This window comes from Trachemys scripta, chromosome 5 (genome assembly GCF_013100865.1).
Source record: "Trachemys scripta elegans isolate TJP31775 chromosome 5, CAS_Tse_1.0, whole genome shotgun sequence".
NCBI classification, from domain to species: domain Eukaryota; kingdom Metazoa; phylum Chordata; order Testudines; family Emydidae; genus Trachemys; species Trachemys scripta.
Genome location: NC_048302.1, coordinates 30,740,596 through 30,760,501, shown reverse-complemented (window position 1 = coordinate 30,760,501; position 19,906 = coordinate 30,740,596). Strand labels below are relative to the sequence as shown.

Below are 19,906 nucleotides of genomic sequence, written 5' to 3'. Positions count from 1 at the left end.
CCCCTCCCCCCAAATTAATATAGAATCTATTAGGATTTGCAGGTGGGATTTTCAAAAGTGCCTAAGGACCCAATTTCCAAAGGTATTTAGGTGCTGAGAGATGCAGATAGGCACCTAGTGGGATTTTCAAAAACACCTGAGCGGGATTTCTGAGTGAGAGAGGCTTTGGGGAGCTTTGGTTTTAGCAGTGATATGCAGAGGTGTTGGGAGCAGGGAGCCCAGAATCTCATCAGAGGAGCTCTTAGCCACCTCCACTCTTGCTTGGTTCGCTGAGAGACAAAGCAGGAGTGCCTGGGGTGCAGAGTGCTCGAGCTATCTGTGCACTACGAGTTCCCTACTTCCATGCAAAACAGTGCAACGTTTACCCCAACTGTGTGGTTAGAAATAGCCTCCTTCTTACTGGTTGGAGTGTTGAATTGATGTATTGAAGTAGATGGTTAATGTGTGAATCCTGTAGATTTTATTTAATGGTTTGTTTCATTGTGTTGTATTGGGTGATAGTTAATAAAGGGAGTTTTTTTAAGTAACAATAGGTTATAGTGTATTAATATGGGAAATTATTGTTTGTCTCTGTTAAGTGATGTGGTGTGTTATGCATAACTGTTTTTTCAATAATTGGCATTTATGGTTGGAGATAAATGTTGCACATTTTATGCAGAGATGAAGGGGAAAGACGTTTATTATGGTGGGTGTATCTGGGTGAGGTAATATACGTATGGCAAAACTGTAGTGGATGGGTGAGCATTGTGTTAGGGATTTCTTGTGGTGGCTTTTTATTTCCTTTTTTTTCTTTATTGTTGTATTGGTGAAATATGCAGTTGAGCAACCTTACCTGCTTTTTAACATTTTGTTGGGACACTGTATATTCAACTCATGAACCTTTTTTTTTTTTTTTTTTTTTTTTTTTTTTTTTTTTTTTTCCAAATACGAAGCAGAGTTAATTGAACACTGGTGCACTTTTAAATATGCATTTCCGAATTTTGCTGTTGAAAAGCAACATTGTGAGAGAATGCATAATCTTTTAAGGAAGTGCATTTTAGTCCATCAGATTAACTTTTAAATTTTGGGGGGGAATATTGAGGATTGCTCCTAGAAATGGTAATACTATGGAATGGGGAAATAGTGTGTGCTTGGGCCTAAACTATTGCTATAATTTATTTTAGTATTTTATTACCCACAAGAATACTCCAGGATGTGTGCTCCCTTGTGTCTCAGATCAGTGTTCCAAACACTATGCTAAATTACTGTATTTTAAATGTATAAAAGACTCAAGGCAATCTTAGATGTCCTTGGATTGCCTAGAGATGAAGCACCACTTATGGGCAATACATATAAAAATGATGCAGATAAATTATTTAATTTTAGGCTAAGTCTAGATGAAGGCTTGTATTTACATGTTTAAATATTTGAGGAAAAACTTGTGTTTGTGTGTTTGTTTAGATTAGGATATGGAAGTCATTTCTGTATTATCAATCGAGGCTACCTGCCTATGGTCATTCACTGTTTGAAGGGTGTGAGACACTCTTCTGACATGGCACGTTAGTTCAGTTACATTTCTTGATCTTTGTAGGCTTATCCGAACAGCACTTCTGCGTTGCTCTCTACAGGCAGGTTAATTTTGACAGGGCTGTTAAACATTAAAAACGTAGTGATTTACACATTAGGTCTCTCTGTTGTAGTCTCTTGTCTTTTATAGTGGGCAATACCACATGTTTCAGAGGAAGGTGTAAAAAAATCTCTGAAATATATCTACATGAACACTGCAGTTTTTCACCTCAAGGGGAAACTTTCTTCCCTAGCTGATAAGCTTATGTTAGAAGGCTGAAACATGACAACCCTTTAAATTCATTGTTGTTAGTACAACTACAGATACTCTTATGCACGTGAATAGCTAATCTGTTTTGAATCTGATTGAGCTATTTACTTCCACGCTATCCTACACAAGGGAGTTGCATAGGCTAATTATATTACTTAGCGTTTGCCCTTATAGATTTTTTTAATTTAGTTCCTTTAAATTTAGAGGTCCCAGCTGACCATTCAATTCGTTATTCATTCCATTCATCTGTCATGTCAACATATTCTTTCCAAGCTGTGTAGTCCTATTAATCTCCTACAGAAGCTTCTCCCTGATTCTTAACATGAAATCCCTAGGGCAACTACAGGAATTGGTTACGTGGAAAAGTAAGAGGGAAGTATTCATTGTAGCCTGACTGTCTTTTAATGAAACTTATCAGCTGGAAATGGAAAACCTGCACTGAGACCAGTCAGGTCTTCATGAACCTAATAGCAAGTGCTCTGTTGAACCCTCACTGATTTATGGCTTGAGAACTGCTTAGCAAACTGAGATGTAATATTGCTTTCATGCGAACTCTTGTTTTATATTTTTACTATAGAATAACAACAAAAATATATGAAGTGATACACATTTTATTTATTTTCTTGGAACGCATGAGACGCCAGAGCATAGTTCTACATCATAGGCAATAGTGATAGTTTAGCAGTAGTGATAGCATTGTTGATCATCCCCCTTGCCTCCCCACAGCTGCTCTTTGTCTCCTGCTCATTTATTTTTCCCAAATTGTGTTCCAGGTTCAATGGCATTGCAGGTCACGGATGGTAGCAGGAGCTAACTTCTACATCGTGGGACGGGATCCAGCAGGCATGCCACATCCTGAGACTGGGAAAGATCTCTATGAACCAACCCATGGTGCAAAAGTGCTGACTATGGCACCAGGCCTCAAAACATTGGAAATTGTACCCTTCAGAGTTGCAGCTTACAATAAGAAAAAGAAGGGCATGGATTATTATGACTCTGAACAGTAAGTTGTTTTAATTTTAAAACTAAAGCGTTCTGAGTAATGTATGAGGTTTGGGTTGTATTTTTTTTTTTTTTTTTTTTTTTGCTAAGTCTTTCAGCATTTATTACCTAGTTTTTGATTAAACAGAAGCTTCTCAGAGATAAGACAGCTTGGTTTGGGAACACTTAGTTCACAGTTCTTAACTTGTTTTATAATCTTCGTATAGAAGAAATTATTTTAACCTCTACCTCTTTTGAGGTTGTTCTTCACTCTGTGTGTCCAAAAACAGTTTCTGTATATATTACTGTGGTGCCTACCAGTGCAGTGCCACTGTAGGTGGAGATCATTTGCCATTTAATTTCAACCCACTTTCTTCAGGAGTTTAAAACACAGCTGCTTTCATTTGATAATAGTTGATATCACCACAAGCTGTAAGAGTAGATGTCTTTCTAAAAAGACAGCATAAATAAGGTACATTATGTCTATAGCGTACATCTACCCTATACTACATCTGTTTGCTATGTGGTGTATCAGGTCTCAATTATACAGGCAGTTTGCTTGCCCTGATCACGTGGCCTGCTGAAGGGTGTTGTGTGGCATTGCTTCTTTTCCCCCCAGTGGTTAGCCTCTGTGAGAGCTTCCTGTCCCTTCTGGATACTGACCTGGTCTATGAGTGGTTCTAACTTTTTTTTCTGTGTACACACACACACACCCCTAATTCTTGTTGCCTTCCAGTTCAGGGAGTAGAAAAAATGTGGCTGTGTTGCAGGACCTGCACATATGACCACCATGCACATATTGCTGAAGTTGCAGGATCCCTCCCTCAGGATTTTTCTATAGAGTAGGAAGGGTGGTCTAGTGAATAGGGCAGTAGACTGGGACTCAAGAACCTGAGTTCAATTACCAGCTCAGCCACGAATTTCCTGTGTGACCTTGGGCAAGTCACTCAATCTACCTCATGCCTCAGCTCCCCTTCTGTAAAATTGGAATAATACTTCCCTACCTTCCAGGGGTATATTGTGAAGATAAAATCAATTGGTGATTTGAGGCATCCAGATCCCATGGTGATGAGGGCCATCAGGAGATGGCCATAAGAGAGCCAGTGCTTTTTTTTCTCCTACCATTTGTTTGAGGCTAGTGCTTGCAACCCCAGGCAATTGCTAAGACAAGAGAGAGGTTAAATGTTTGTTTGTTTGTTTGTTTGTTTTTTATTACTAGAGGAGTGTGGGCAGATGGAAGTAGGGAGGATTTAAGATGATATTCTGAAGAACTCCTAAACTCTGCAAGACTGAAAGTGACTGAAGCTGTGTTTTTTCTGGAGCTAAATAACTCCATAGGACCATGGCCTTTCCATAGGACCATGGCTTGTAGAGCTGAGCAGGCGTTCCCATCCCCATCACGCTAGCTGGCTGACTTGGGGGTGGGGAAGAGGAAAAGGTGGACAGATCTGCTATGTTCTGCCTCGCAGCAGGGAGAGTACTTGTGCAATGCCGACCAGGATTATATGGCAAATTTACAGAGGGAAATTATGCAGGCATTTGGACAGCCCATATAACCATGTTGTACCTGGGCCCTGTATGATGCTTAACTAACAATTTGGGATGGTTAAGTAGTTTTGGGTGTCTACTGAGCTAGAGTAATTTTCAAAAGTGCTGTTGGTGCTAAGGCGCCCAAGTCCCATTGACTTGCAGTGAAACTAAGGGCTGGTCTATGCTGCAGAGTTAGGCATGCTTATTTACATCGCTCAGTGCTGGGGAAAATGTCATGCCCTGTGCAATGTAATTAAACCAGTTTAAGCCCCAATGTAGACAACTTTAGGTTGACGGAAGAATGCTTCCATCGACCTACCTACTGGCTCTCAGAGAAGTGGATGAAAGAACCCCTTCGGTCGCTGTAGTAAGTGTTTATACTTAGAGGCCTTAGGGCATGGCTACACTTGCAGATGTAGAGCGCTGTGGGCTAAACCCGCCTTCGGAGAGTGCAGTAGGGAAAGTGCTGCAATCTGTCCACACTGACAGCTACAAGCGCACTGGTGTGGCCACATTTGCGGCACTTGCAGCAGTATTGGGAGCGGTGCATTATGGGCAGCTGTCCCAGCATGCAAGTGACTGCAACGTGCTTTTCAAATGGGGGTGGGGTGATGTGTGTGTGTATGTGGGGGGAGAGAGAGTGGGGTTTTGGGGGGCTGAGAGCATGTCAGCATGTTGTCTTGTAAGTTCAGACAGCAGCAGACCCCCCATTCCCCCCCGCGTCCCCCTCTCACACACACTCACACACACACATACACACACACTCACTAATGGCTTGCATGCCGGCTGTCACTAACAGAGCTTTGAAAGGGCATTTCCGCATTCCTACAGGAGTTCAAAACAATGACAAGAGTGGCTACTTGACTTAAGGGGATTATGGGATGTTTCCAGAGGCCGATCAGAGTGCAGTAACCCAACACCTTGTTCACACTGATGCCCGTGCATTGTAGCCAAGGCGCAGCAAACGTTATTCCTCTCGCCGAAGTGGAGTACCACCAGCTTTGTAGCCGTGGAGTCAGAGCGCTCTATGTGCCTTGCCAGTGTGGACGGGGAGTGAGCTACGGCACCCGGGTCTCCTTTATTGCGCTGTAACTCGCAAGTGTAGCCAAGCCCTAAGTGTCTAAGTGATTTTTGAACATGGGACTTAGTCCCTCTTGTAAATTTTACCCCTGTTTATTTTTTTAAAAGGCTTAATTTTAAAAGCTAACATGGGATTAGAGACAGGGATTACGTACATAGTTTGGACTGGTGCTGTTTATAATAACTGAGAGCAGTAGAACTACTTAATATTGAAAAGTTACTAACAGCACCTAAATGTTTCTGTATTTGTATAAATAAAAGCTTGTAGTTTATTAGTAATGTCAAACTAATGACGTAAATATATTGTTACTTGAAGATGTCAGAGTATAGTGATATCATGTATATGTGGTCCTAAATCAGCAATGTTAGCAATGGCAAGAAAGTTAAATCATTGAGTCTACCCACTGGTAACATGGGATAGTGCATGGGGAGACTATCCATATATTATACTGATAAGGTACTGTCACTGCTAGTGCATTGAATAAATATGCAGGCATGGCCAGTAGATTAACCTACTATTTAAGGGTCCTTGCAGTAGATACAGTAGCAATTAATATTGAGTACTATAGCCAACCAAACATTGGGCAAGTCAAGAGAAGTGTTCATGGAAAGGGTAATGTAAAGAGTAAAAACTACAAATGTGGGGCTAGGAACTAGAGAATTAAGCAACTGAGAAATGTTTTCTTTAGTTGTAGTGAAAGGGAACCAGCAACAGACAGCAAAACTGAAATGTGACAGCAGAACTCCCATTTCATCTGATGGAGAAATGTTTGTATGGTGAAGTACTCTCAGAAAAAGAGGTGCTTAGGAAGCTGAGTTTTAAATCCTTTTACAAAGAGAATGCAAGCCAGCCACCTGGGTCTCAGAGCTTGGCATTGTGGAGGGAAAACAGACTTAAATGGGTTCTGTGCTTTTCCTTTTGTCAAATGATCAAAGCAGAATTGTCTAGCATGCTGTGTTACCATTTCTTTGCATTTCTGGATAGCTGATCTTACCTACCTTTCTGCAGGAAATCTTGAGCATTTTTGCTGAACTTTTGTAGAATTTCCCCACAAGAGTACATTCTACTTCAGTGAACTATTGCATGCAGAAACCAAGATGGTACAACACTATGGTCCTGTGCTAACCCCCTAACCTTTAACATAAAATTTTATCAAACTTACCCATTGATAACTGAATCAGTTAACATTAATACAACCAAGATATTTGGAGAAACCTTCCAAATGAGTTGTAATCATAACCGTGCACTAGGTGGGTGCAAAATCTGCTTGCTAGCCAAAAATATACTATGATGATAACGATGAAAAGGCAGCTGTTACACAGTTAGTTACTTCAGTCATGTGTAACTTTGCAAGGCTGGAGTTGACAGCTAAATAACTCATTGTTTGGGAGAGGACAGATTCTCAAGTCTTTGCAAGAAGACTTTTCTGTAAAATTCAGCCACAGACTGCTGCTGAGAAGAAACTCTATTAAGAAAGAAAATTTGTTTAACAATCGAAAGAAACCACAGCAATCTTTGGCAAAATTAATAATTCTGTCTTGACAGAGAACTCTGTGAGATCCTCTTAGCCATAGGAAGCCCATAAATACAGCTACCAGAGCAGGCTGTTTGTCCTCTCTCTAAAATGTGCATGAAGCTAGTGCATCTACATATACAAGGATTATTTTGTTCTCAACTGGTCTGCTGATGAACTAGGATGCTTCTTTATCCCGCTCTGCTGGCCCTGATAATGGTTTTTGGTGCTGCCAATGTAAAATGGGAAACTTAAAATGTTAAACACTTTAAAAGTGTGTGGGAAAACTTCAGTTTGTTTAAACTAAACATTGCACTTTTCTCAGTAGCCTGCTATCATTCTGCTATGAGCAGACACTTTCCTGGAGGTTAAGGCACCAGACAGAGACTGAGACTCTGGAGAGTTGGGTTCAGTTCCTGACTGTGCCACAGACTTCCTATGTGACCTTGGCCAAGTCCCTTAATTTCTGTGCCTCAATTCCCCATCTCAAAACAGAGGTAATATTTCCTTTCTCCTACTCTTTGTCTTGCCTATGTGGACTGTAAGTTATTTGGGTTAGTGACTGTCTTCCTATTTTTTGTATATAAAGCTAATAGCAGGGCACGACATTGACCCTGATCTCTGCTGGGGCCTCTTGGTGCTACTATAATACAAAAAATTCTTGAATGGTTAAACGTGTAATCTTTAAAGAGCGAGAGAAGCCCATTTTACTGGAGTGATAAGAACTTTGGTCTTGAAAAATGAAAAGAAATAATGAACTGTTAATCTGTTTTGTCTGGTTTGTCAATTATCACATACTTTGTTTGATTTTTATATAGTGATTATTGGTATATTCCTGTTGTGTTACTGATAATCAACATGAGTAATGTGAAGACCAAGTGGACAGCACCACATTGTTCTCTGCTTGCATCCTAATAGAATATAGGTTTCCACATGTAAAATGCTCTTTCTCTCTCTATCCATCTTGTCTTCTTAATTGACTTATTGCCATTTCCGCCTTATTCAACTGTCTGGTTCTTTAGAACTGAGCTGCAACAGACTGTACTTGTTTTTGGGTCTCAGGCTTACATCAGGCTATAAATCTGGGGCATTGTTGACCTTCAAATGCCCTTTCAGCTACAATGGAGGCATGAGGAATACTATGGAGCTTTTTCTTCTCCCTCCCTCGTCCCCACCCCCGCTATGGGTTTAATAGAGCAATATACCCCAAACTCCAATGCCCACTCACAAAACATATTTCATAGCACTCTCATGGAGTGATTTTACAGCTTCAGTATAACAGAGCTCCAGTACAGTATGCTTTGGAGAAACTTTCATCATCTCACTGGTGCATATTTTGAAGATCAAGTTTTCTGTTTCCCACGCCATGTTGACAGTTTTCATAGCTGATTTATTCTTGTCTTTTTGGAATGTGTGTTTAATTGCTGTTGCTCCACAAATTGTAAATGTAAGTGGAGATGTTAATCCTTGTGCAGATCCTTCATGAAATTCCCTGCTGTACCAACCAATCCATATAGCTGCTCCCCAAAACAAAAATAGTTTAAATGTTACCAGACAAAGGAGGAAATAAACTGAGGACACTCTCTCTCTTCTGTTGTTGTTGTTGGCCATTTCTAAAAGGCTATGGGTAACCTTTACTCTTGTAAAATATAAAAGGTACTCCATCACATCAGTGCTACAGTCTGAAACACAACTGGCAGGAAAATAATTTTAAATAACTTGTGGAAGCATATATTGTAATACAACTTGGCTCAGCCAAAGCTAATTCCATCCCATAGATACAATTTTCAGACGTGCCTAAGTCCTATTTTCAAAATTCATTTAAGTACTTAGGAGCTTAAACAGGGCCGGCTCTAGGCACCAGCAAAACAAGCTGGTGCTTGGGGCGGCACATTTTTAGGGGCGGCATTCTGGCGCGGGCCATGGCGTCCCTAAAAAGGTGCCCCGGCCGCCCTAACTCACCTCCGCTGCTGCCACTCGCGCGCCGCTGCTCGCCCTCCCTTTTAGGCTCTCAAACCCGGGAGGGAGGGGGAGATCCTGAGCGGCCGCAGCATGCGAAACAGCTGTTTTGCACGCCGTGGCCGCTCGGCATCTCCCCCTCCCTCCCAGGTTTGAGAGCCTGGGAGGAAGGGGGAGACCCCGAGCGGCTGCGGCGCGCGGAACAGCTGATTCGCGTGCCACGGCCGCTCGGGATCTCCCCCTCCCTCCCAGGTTTGGGAGCATGGGAGGGAGGGGGAGACCACGAGTGGCCACGGCGTACGCGCTGCTTCTCCCTCTCCCTCCCTCCCTCCTAGGCTTGAGAGCCTGGGGGGAGGAGGCAGGGCTGGGGATTTGGGGAAGGGGCGGAGTTGAGGTGGGGCCGGGGGTGGGGTAAGAAAAAAATGGGGCGGCCAAAATTGTTTTTGCTTGGGGCGGCAAAAATCCTAGAGCCGGCCCTGAGCCTAAATTCCCTTAATTTAAATGATATTTAAGTTTCTAAGTGCCTTAGGGCAAGCCTACACTAACCCCCCAATTCGAACTAAGGTACGCAACTTCAGCTATGTGAATAACGTAGCTGAAGTTCGAAGTACCTTAGTTCGAACCTACCTCGGTCCAGACGCGGCAGGCAGGCTCCCCTGTCGACTTCGCGGTACTCCTCTCGCCGAGCTGGAGTACCGCAGTCGACGGCGAGCATTTCCGGGTTCGACTTATCTCGTCCAGACAAGACACGATAAGTCGAACCCAGAAGTTCGATTTGCTTGCCGCCGAACTACCGGGTAGTGTAGACCTACCCTAAGTCTTTTTTGAAATCAGACTTAGGTGCCCTTGAAGTGTCCACCCAACATTAACAGTCCTCTTATGGCAAAGGTGTCTTTCTCTCCCTTTCCTCACCCCATTTTATTCCTGCCCAATTTCCCATTCTACAGAGTAATGAGCCCATGAATTCCTAACTCATCCAGGAGTCCTCCTTAGCACTCCTCCTTGATCTGCGTTGTTTAAGAGATTTGTTTTTCTCAAGTAGCACCTTTTCATTTGGAAGCAAATTACCTTTACCAATATGTGTTATTTCAGAAGAATGCTGGGTCTTATTGAATCATAGTTTCAGTAATGGTATTGGACAAGGCTTCCTTTTCTTGCTAGTTACATCCTCCATTGCTAATACTCAATGAAGATCTGATCTTTATCGTTATGTCAAATCGTGAATGGTTGAACAATTAAAGCTACTTTTATAGTATTTTCAGTTTTAAAGTGGAAAACTTTTTAGCAACACATACTACTTCAAACCAAAGCCTATGCAAGGACTAAACAAACATTATTGGATGAGATCGTTAGCAGGTTTAAATCAGAATAGTTTCATTTGTCAGTTTAGCTAAACTTATTTATGCTGGCTGCTGAGAAACTGACCCACTGGCTTTAAGAAAAGCCGTGCATTATAAAAGAAAATGTTTGCTGGAGTAAAAAAGAAAAGTGAGGAAGAGGAGGAATAACTCCTTGACCAAACCAAATTTTAATTTTATGAAGATTTGTGTAAATCTTTTTTAGATATTAAAACTTATTCCAGTTTCTTAAAAAATTAAAACTTTTTAATGCAGCATGGACCCCTAGATGACTTTATAATATTCCCTATAATTCTCTAATCAGAGGCTCTTAGCCATCTGACATATCTTGCTTGAAGTCTTCAGGTCTGTGCTCTATTTGGCTTCTTCTTAGGGATGCTGTTATTCAAACAGGACCAGGAAGAGGTCAAATAGACCATACATTTATTGAGAGGCACTTAAATAGCATATGTGAGTCTCTTTAAGTCCAAAGGCTGGTACCCTCTTCTGATCCCTTCTGGGAACTTGAGCATCTGTTCAAATTCCCACCCCATTCCCTGCCTGTAAACAGCTAAGTTTTGACATATAAATTGTGCGCAAGCTTCAGAATTAACACCCCACAGAGTAGAATGTGGGGAGTCCATTCCCCTATAGCTGACTTAATCTGTAAACTCTGTACTATCTTATTCACACTAGGAAATTAACCTGGGTGCCTCCTCCTGCAAACTATTGTAGAAAACAGCTGCTTGTGTAGATAGGACAAAACTCTTTCCAAAACAGTTATTGAGAGGTTGATAGACACCAGAGTCCTATCTATGCTGGGGAAGAAACTTGATGAATGTTCCCTATTTTTCAGTCTAATTCAGAGCACAGCTTTTCTCCGTTCCAGTACCCTCCCTTTACAAAAATAGTTCAGTTAAGTTTTCTTATCTGATGTGTGTTACATGTTCTGTGTAGTTGAAGTATGTATATATATATATTTCTCCTTTGTTTCCACAATCTGGGCATCAACACTACTGAGAGCAGGAAGATCATTCTAGGCTTTACTGTTCTGCACCAGACTACAATTCAAATCATAAAGTTGTGCTGCTAACAGCTTGTATGGTATGCATTGTGAAAGGGGACTGTGGAATGCTTTCTATACCTTGCTAACCTCTAGCTCATACTAAGCATGGTTTAGCACTTAAAGCTAAACTCTGCCCTCTGATGCACACACTTGGTTCTCATTTGTTTCAGTCTGAACCATGTGCATGTGAGGTCAGTATTTGGCTTTTATTTCAAACAGACCAGGGAAGAATGAGTAACAAATACATGTTGCAAATTGAACAAATGAAGTAAGTAAAATTGCTGTATTTAATTTAACAATAAATCACTTTTGCTTAGGAACACTTGGTGGATTTTCTGACATTGTGTCTTTGTTTTTGACTGTGTTTAACTCTGATGAAGAGAAAGTAGTTTATCTGGTTAGAACTCTTGGGATTTTTCATTCTTGTCACCCACTCTGACTGGATTACTGTTGCCTTCTTTGGTGTTTAAAATGCTGTAGGATGTTGATCTTGAGTAGATAGATGATGATAGATAATCCTGATTGCTCTCAATTTTCCATCTCTCCTGCTGAATTTTATCTTTAGGAATTATAGCTGTAGGAAGATAGGCGGTGAACCAGGATGAAATTATCTATCTTGAGCATGTGCGGACATACACACATATCTCTTATTTATCTTAAGAATATATATGTATATTCTATAGGGTGTATGTATTTTCAGGATTTTCTGGTATTCTTCATTAGCAGCATGTCTGAAACGACAGTTGTGTTCTCAAATATCACACTCCAAGGTGGGGTTTTATGAAAGTAGTATAAAGTCATTACCAAAAAAAGGAGGAGGTAAGATCAGTCTCAGCTATAACTTCCGTCTTTTAAATTTACATTCTCTTTTTATTTACATTTTTAGCCATGAAGACTTTGAGTTTATATCAGGAACCCGCATGCGCAAGTTGGCTCGGGAAGGACAAAACCCTCCTGAAGGTTTCATGGCTCCCAAAGCCTGGACTGTGCTGACAGAGTACTACAAATCCTTGGAGAAGGCTTAGGCCTCTTATTAACTGCAGATCAATCTTTGACGCTTGATTTATTACCAAGAAGGGGACCACACAGTCACCGTTCATGCTGCTTTGTTGTGGTGTCTGTCAGGAAGTTCTTCCCTGGAAACAGACTCTTTCTCCCGAACTTAGCATCATTCGTTGCCTGTCTTATGGGTTTTATTATGTATTGGCACCTAACAAACTGCTGGTTTTAATGTCTTCTCTTTTATTACAGTCAATACTCTTGCAGTAGGATTTTTAACTCTTGTCTTTTTTATATTATTTTTATGCCTCTGTCCTATGAACTCTGTGGCTGTTATATTGATGCAATTTTTTTTCATACACTATTTAAGCAGTTTGGTAGTTTTGATTTCATGATTTGCAGGATAAATGTAATGATTAGAACTATGGAAGTAAATGAAATATTTTAAAACTGAACTCAATACTTTTTCTGTCAACTAGTGATCACAGAAGCATTGTAACTTTAAGCTTTTGTTATATGTAATCTCAGAGAAAACTTCTTTATGCAGCTCAATTAAACTTTTTTGCTTTCTGTATTACATTTCGGAGTTTATTATTTTATTTTGTACTTCTTTTCTGCATTGGAGCAGCAAAGTGAGAGAAAATGCATAACTCATGAATAGAGAAAAATATAGGCTTTATTATTAATTATATGTAGTGCTTATCCCAGAGGTTTAGGGTGGTGGTTGGATTTCTTTTATTTGCTTGTTGCCAATGGTGTAATATGTACTTAGTGTGAATATTTTATCTAGTTGGATTTTAAGTGTTCCCAGTATTTGGTGCCAATTATTGTCTCATGACCCTAATACTTTAAAAAAAAATTGTGGGAAATCCTGCATCAATTTTCTAGTTATTTATATTTCTGCATATGTTCCTAGGCAGAGTTCATTCTCACCAAAAAAATATTCCAGTCTTAACTACTATTGCAATATAAACACATCTCATGAGAGAATTTAGCCCAACATTTGAACTCCCTATTTCCATCTTTTCAAGAGTTCTTGATGCAAAGTAAAATCTAGCCTTTTTTCCCCTAGAACGTCTGTTTATGTAAATGATGAAGCCAACACACACTTCAAAGGCCCAGTAAAAATCTTTAACTAGTTTAATTCAACATCCAAAACAATATTTATTGCAAAAATTACAAAAAGCAAATTCTCAGAGTGAAATACAGACACTTACTTTCTTGCTCTCAAGTCTTTTTCAGTATAAAATAAAACTGAGCGATTGGGATTCCATCAAGTTATCCCCATTTACAGAGAGCACAGTGCTATCGCAAAGAGAAAAGAGGGAACACTGATTGCACCTATGCACATCAACAGCTTCTAACCAATGTCTGAGTGAGGGGGAAAGTTGTGAAAGCTCATCACTTTAACATTGCTGTACAAATTTTCTTAAAACTTTGCTTTCTTTTTTAGATCTCTGCAAGATCTACAACACTTGAGATGTTTGAACAAAATTAGCTCAGCACTTTCTTTAAGTTGCACATGCAAAGTTTCCAGTTGTAACATCTGGGTGAGCTAATGTTAGCAGCAGCTGAAATGGGGATTACAATGAAAGTTTGAGCTTGGCCTCCAGTTGTCGCGTTTGCTAATTCCATTAGCTATAATGTCATAAAATTACAATACTTTGACAGATAGTTGGTGTAGAGATGCAAACACAAAGGCATAAGAGCTCAGCTTAAGAATTGATACTGTAAAAATTCAGTTTCCACTGTATGACGTAAGGTCAGAAATCCAGTGTGAAGAGGTAGGCAGGCTCAAGAATGTGATCCCCCTCCTACGTCGTTGCATGTAGAGACCAGAATATAAAAAGGGTAATGGGCAACTCTAGATTCCACACTTCGGCCGCTTTGAGACTAAAACTCTGTTATATTGTTAGTTCTGGATGTCTCTCCTAACCAACCTCTCTATTAACAAGCATTCGACTTTATTCTTGTTTTAAACAAGCAGCCCATACCATCCCCACTGCCCTTTGCAGGCTCATAAGGCTCAACTAGGAGTGGAGAGACTGGTCTGTATGGGCAGCACTGGACCTTAGTGCAGCAGCTCTCTGCTCGCCATGTGCTTTGGCTGTACCTTAATCTTTTTTCTCCCTCTCCCAGTAGTGAAACTGAGTGATTAATTTTGCTTCTCTTCTGTAGACAGACTGTCTCTTCAGAAGGCTTTTTCTGTGTAAAGAGGCATACAACAGAAATGCTGCTCCTTGCCACAGACTCCTCTGTGGTGTCTCATTCATGCCTATACAGTGATTCAGAACCTTTTCTATAGCTGCTCTCCAGCTTAACTAGAGGAGCTTAACTGCCTGGCGCTGGCATCCTTTTCTTTACAGTGGGTGCTACCTACCAGGGGCCATAACTTTGAGAGCCTTATGAAGAAACTAGCAGTAAGTGCCTTACACAGGTAGTAGCAGGATTAATGAATTACAGAGGTCAATGTATCCCAAACCTATCCACATAGCTTTTGGCACTTGATGTAACTGAAGACTGACCAGGGTTTTAAAGGCTAACAGGAACTATTTATCTAAGGAACAAGTGAAATTAACAACTCTTGGAAATACTGATGTAGCTCTGAATTGCAAAAAGATAAAGATGTATTTATTTAGATGTTTATTACTTAACGATAAAAGAGCACCCATCCAAAGTTCTTCTTTTTGAAGATCATCTTCCTAAAGTATAACTGACCAGAGTTGATTCTGACTCAAAGAATTTGAATTAGATACAAATTTCAAAGTGACTACCCCCCCCCCCTCGCTCTCTGGCTAAAATCCTTACAAGTGGGCAGTGGCCTCCCCTTCTGATCTTACACAGGGGAACCATATGGCTGTTCTCCTATACTTTTTGCAGAGCCCTGGAACTCTTACTCGCCACTATCAAATCATTCTGACATATTGAGTATAATGGCTTAAAAAAGTAATAAAACACCAAAAAACGAAACCCCTTTCCTGCTGATTTTAAAACCCTCTATCAATGATGCAGGAACAAACTGGACCCAGCTTTCCAAAATGCAAGAGTTAATGAGGTGGATGGAGTTTACCAAGTCCTGGTCTTTGGGGTTGAATAAGTGTTACAAAATGATTACAGCTCCTCAGTGACATTATTTATTCCAGATGATGCCAATTCCAGCAACATGCATTGAGCAACTTGAGAAAATTGTATGAGTTTTCCTGTGGAGTCACCAGGAAGCATAGAATGGAGGACTCAGGCTGCCTATTTTAAGGTTACACCAAACTGCTTTTCAGTGTAAGTTGTGTGGGGTAATGTTTCAAATCAGATGCCCTGGTTTGTGATGGAAAAGCAGCCAACAAAGACTGAGGATACTGGCTCCTATCTATATTTTTCAATAAGGGATCTAAACACTAACAACTCAGTAATATTCCAGACATGGAAAATGTGGAATAGGTTGCATAAACTATTAAGGCAAAAGCCTGGAGATAACCCAAACTTCTACATCTGGAATAATTCTTCAATAAAAATCAGCAAGAATCAAATATACTCAATGTTTTGGATGGGGAATAAAAGGATTTGAGTGATCATAGATCTTAAAGTGGATCTTAATTGCTGTGGGGCCAGTCCTCCATGTGCTTTGTATCTGGACTTCAGTTTTGCCCTAATTCATTGCCTTCAGTGAGAGTTCCATGAGTGGAGCCTCTTGCAGGATCAGGCCCAATGACTTTTAGTGATCTAAAAGAAAAATATACTTTGGACCTTTGTGTTTGTAACTCAAGAAATGCTAACCAGGCTAACCTGGCCCTCTATTCCTATTCCTGATGGAATGTGAATTAAGGTACATCTACACTAACAACTGTACACGTGTCCATGTCATGGTTGTGCCATAACCACCCTCTTTCCCACTGCTAGACCCCCTGAAGCCTGTGTCTGAAGATGAATACAGGGCATGTAAGCCAACATACTCGCACAGTCACATATCCATCCTACGGGGCAGTACCAGGTGCCATATTTCAGTAGTTCTCCAGCCCCACTTCTACAATGCAGTGACCCCTTGGTGATCCAGTCTATAAAGATCCCGGTCTGCCCCTTGTCACTGGGGGTAGCAAACTGTGCTGACCAACTGAGAACATGTTTTCCACTGCATTCTTTTGATCAATACAGGTGAACATGGATCATGTTCTGAGAGCAGCTGCCTAGTCCACCAAGCACACATGGGTGCTGGTCAATGTGTGGTTGGAGTACACTGTCCTCCATGATTTCTCCCAGAGCTGCAGGAACTTTCATCTATACTGGGAAACTTCACAGAGGCTGCAGGTGCTGGACATTTGTTGGACTCTGTCCCAGTGCCGGGAACACCTGAGGCACCTGTACTGGAGACCAAAACAATCACTCCGGGAGGGATGATCAGACATGCCCATTCTATGATAAACTGAACTGGGTGAATCTAAGGTCCCCAGTGCAGAGCCTGGAGTGGCTAATGACCCTCCCACCTCGACCCCAACAGCCTCGTCATCTATCGGGATACCAATGAGGGCCAGGGTAAGGAGGCAGTAGGGACTTTGGCGGAAACCCCAGAAGTCCAAGAGGAAGAAAAGCATGTCACTCAGCACTTAGAGGAGACAGCTGAGCAAGCCCCCACTGATGAGCCTGGGGAGGACTCTGAACCAAGGCAGAAATAAGTACTGAAGGCTAGTAAGTTCTAATAGACCCACCCCTGCCTCTTCCCTGCCAATATCCCCTCATGCTCTGGTGCTACATGTCTGATTTTAAGCCCAGCCCCTGCTCCACTCTACTCTAGAATGGTCCCCAAGCAAGACATGGCTGTAAATCATTGATTTTACTGAATTCCCATGAAGCACTATTATGTATTTGGCAGAACATGATTTTATATACATATAAACATACATCTTTCCTGCATAGGCTTCTCCTTTCCCAAAAGGTTCCTCAGTTTCTAATAAACCTAAAACCCTGCTCCCTACACCATAGTCTGCCCCTTTCACTGCATTAAAACTCTGCAGTTCTGCCTAGTTAACTGACCCTGTGTGTGGAACTGGAAGCATTTCGGAAAATGCTACCATGAATATCCTGGACTTTAATCTCTTACCTAACTGTAAATTTGGCTTTCAGAACCTTTCTCTTATCTTTCCCTATGTCTTTGGTACCTACATGTACCATGACCACTCCTCTCCAGCACTGCACATAAGTCTGTCTAGATGTTTTGTGAGATGTGCAGCCTTTGCACCCAGCAGACAATTTACCATGCAGTTCTCCTGATTATCACAAACCCATTACTATTGCCTGGCTCTTCCTAGTAACTGGGGTTCCCTCCCTAGGGGGAGTATCCTCAGTGTGAGAGGATACTATGTGACATCTTCTGGAAGGAAGGTCCCAACTATGGGATTGTTGCCCTGTGCTACAGCTTGATGTTCTCTTTCTCTGAGACTTTCATCCTCTTTAACAGCATAGAGGCTGTCAGACTGGTGGTGGTACTGCTCTATTGTGTCCCTTAAAGTCTCTGTCTCCCTTAGCTCCTCCAGTTCAGCCACTCTGGCCTCAAGAGCCTGTACTGTCAGAGGGCCACAAGCTGCTTGTATTGCATACACACCCATGACACCTGTTCACAATTGCAGAATGCAGATAATTGCACATGCTGCATTTAGTGCAATGAAGTGGATAGCCCTCACTCTGCTGCTGGATTTCTGCCTGCTTTATTTGTACTACTGCAGTTCTTTTGGGGGGGTGGGGGTATTAACCTAAGTTTAGAGTATGTTTGTTAGGTGTATTTGCCTCTCATACTCCCTTGCAAAACTCCCGTTTGCTGCTCCTGGCTTTTTAAACTCCTGTTCTACTGAGTTAGCACCAGCCCAGTCAAGAGATTGCAGGATGTAGAGTGACCAGACAGCAAATGTGAAAAATCGGGACGGGGTTGGGGGTAATAGGAGCCTATATAAGAAAAAGACCTCAAAATTGGGACTGTCCCTATAAAATCGGGACATCTGATCACCCTAGCAGGATGGCAGAGTAGAGCCTCATTAGTAAGCTCTCAGCCTAGCCTTACTGGCCCTTTGGCTCTGCATACGGCCCCCAGAAGAGACTGCACTGCAGTTTGCACGCAGCAAACAAACAAATTAACAGACAAACTTGCCCCAAGGGTCCCGTAGTCTCTCTTCCTTCACCTGGAGAACTCCCTCACAACTCCCTTTTTGCTGCTCCTGTTGGTTAGCTCCTGACCTGAAGCTATAAAACAGATTATTAGTGGACTATCATTGTGCCCTTGTGTCTGTGCATTTCTTGGCCAACATGCTGTCAGCGATAGTCCTGGGGCCATGCAGACCAGAGGAAGGGATGGGTTTGGAAAATGCCTGGTTGGGGATAGGATAGTTGTTGAAAACTAATGGTTGTCCACAGTTACAGCTGTCTTTGTCTCCTTTGATGATTACAAAAAAGTTTGAATGATTTACCTGAATTAACCCTTTCTCCTCCTTGCCCTGTCTTACTATCCTCTTACAAATGAAAGTTGTGTGAAGCTGAGGGGGTGAAGGGTTGGTTAGATATGGGAAGGGAAATGGTTGTCCAAGGAATGTCACAGCAGTCCTTTCTCCCTTTGAAGGCCCTGGTGTCTGGCATCTCCCTGCTCCTAGCCATGTTGCAGAAGCCAGGAGAGGTGTGGGGTGGGTGCAGTATCCGCTCCAGCAGTTGCGCAAACACAATGCAGTGTTCCTTTGCAGTGGACAGGTGAGTAGCTTGCAGTGTTGATCACAAAGTTCAGGGAACAAAATAAAGTGGTGTTGTGTCTCTTTCCTTCACTGCTGTTTGCTGGACGCAGGGACCGGATTTTTCTGGTGATGCAGGGGCAGTTGGGGATGGGTGAATATTCTTAGTGGTTTGCTTCTTTCCTTCCATGGAAAGTCCATCTGCTAGCATAGAATATAATCAATTTCCTGTCAAATTGCCTCCCACACCCATAAGCATATTTCAGCAAATTTCTGGGGAAATTCCAGCTGGTTCTTGAGGTTCAGTGGCAGTGCAAATGTGGTTCACCTTCATAGCTGACCAAAACCCTCCATTCAGCAATATGTAGAGGGTTAATCATTAACAGAAACATCTCTCTGGCATTGATTGATGAATCATCTCCGTGGGACTGGAAAGCCACATCTCTCTCTTTCATTCTGGTACCTTGAAAACTACTATGTTCTCCAAATGCTGGCCAGCCTTTAAAGAAGAAATTGGCAATTGGTAATATAGCCCCTTGTGTCTTACCAATATTAGCCTCTGCTCCTTGGGGACTGCAAAAGTTGTCTGAGAAGCAAGGATAGTCTAACAGTTGCATTCCTGAAATGCTAAAAAGTATTGATATTGTGGCCTTCAACAGCAAAGTTATGTGCGGGGGCGGGGGGATTTTTAGCTTTGTCCAAAATAATTTAAAATAATTTGCTATCCTTGTCTTTGAAATTGTAGAACTTTTAGCTGCAGAGAGGGAAACCATTCTACCAGGAGGCCAGGAGCAGCACACCAGAGACAGCAGAGGCAGACGGAGAAGGACCTTGGAGAACTTGCTCATTGATATGGAGACAAGGAACCAGGAGCAGTTTCAGCTCCTCGGAGCACCGGAGGATCAGTCTCTTTAGCAGGAAGAGGT

General features: G+C 41.7%; 1 protein-coding gene across 2 annotated transcripts in view; it reads left to right on the top strand.

The window, feature by feature from the left end:
- PAPSS1 (3'-phosphoadenosine 5'-phosphosulfate synthase 1) overlaps positions 1-12,861 on the top strand; it is an 81,313-nt gene extending 68,452 nt beyond the window's left edge. For both annotated transcript variants that reach the window (XM_034771936.1, XM_034771937.1), the window contains exons 11-12: positions 2,590-2,819; positions 12,170-12,861. In XM_034771936.1, coding sequence (XP_034627827.1) covers positions 2,590-2,819; positions 12,170-12,308 — 369 coding nt within the window. In that variant the 3' untranslated portion in view covers positions 12,309-12,861. The remainder of the gene's footprint in view (positions 1-2,589; positions 2,820-12,169) is intronic.
- Positions 12,862-19,906: the final 7,045 nt, after the last annotated feature.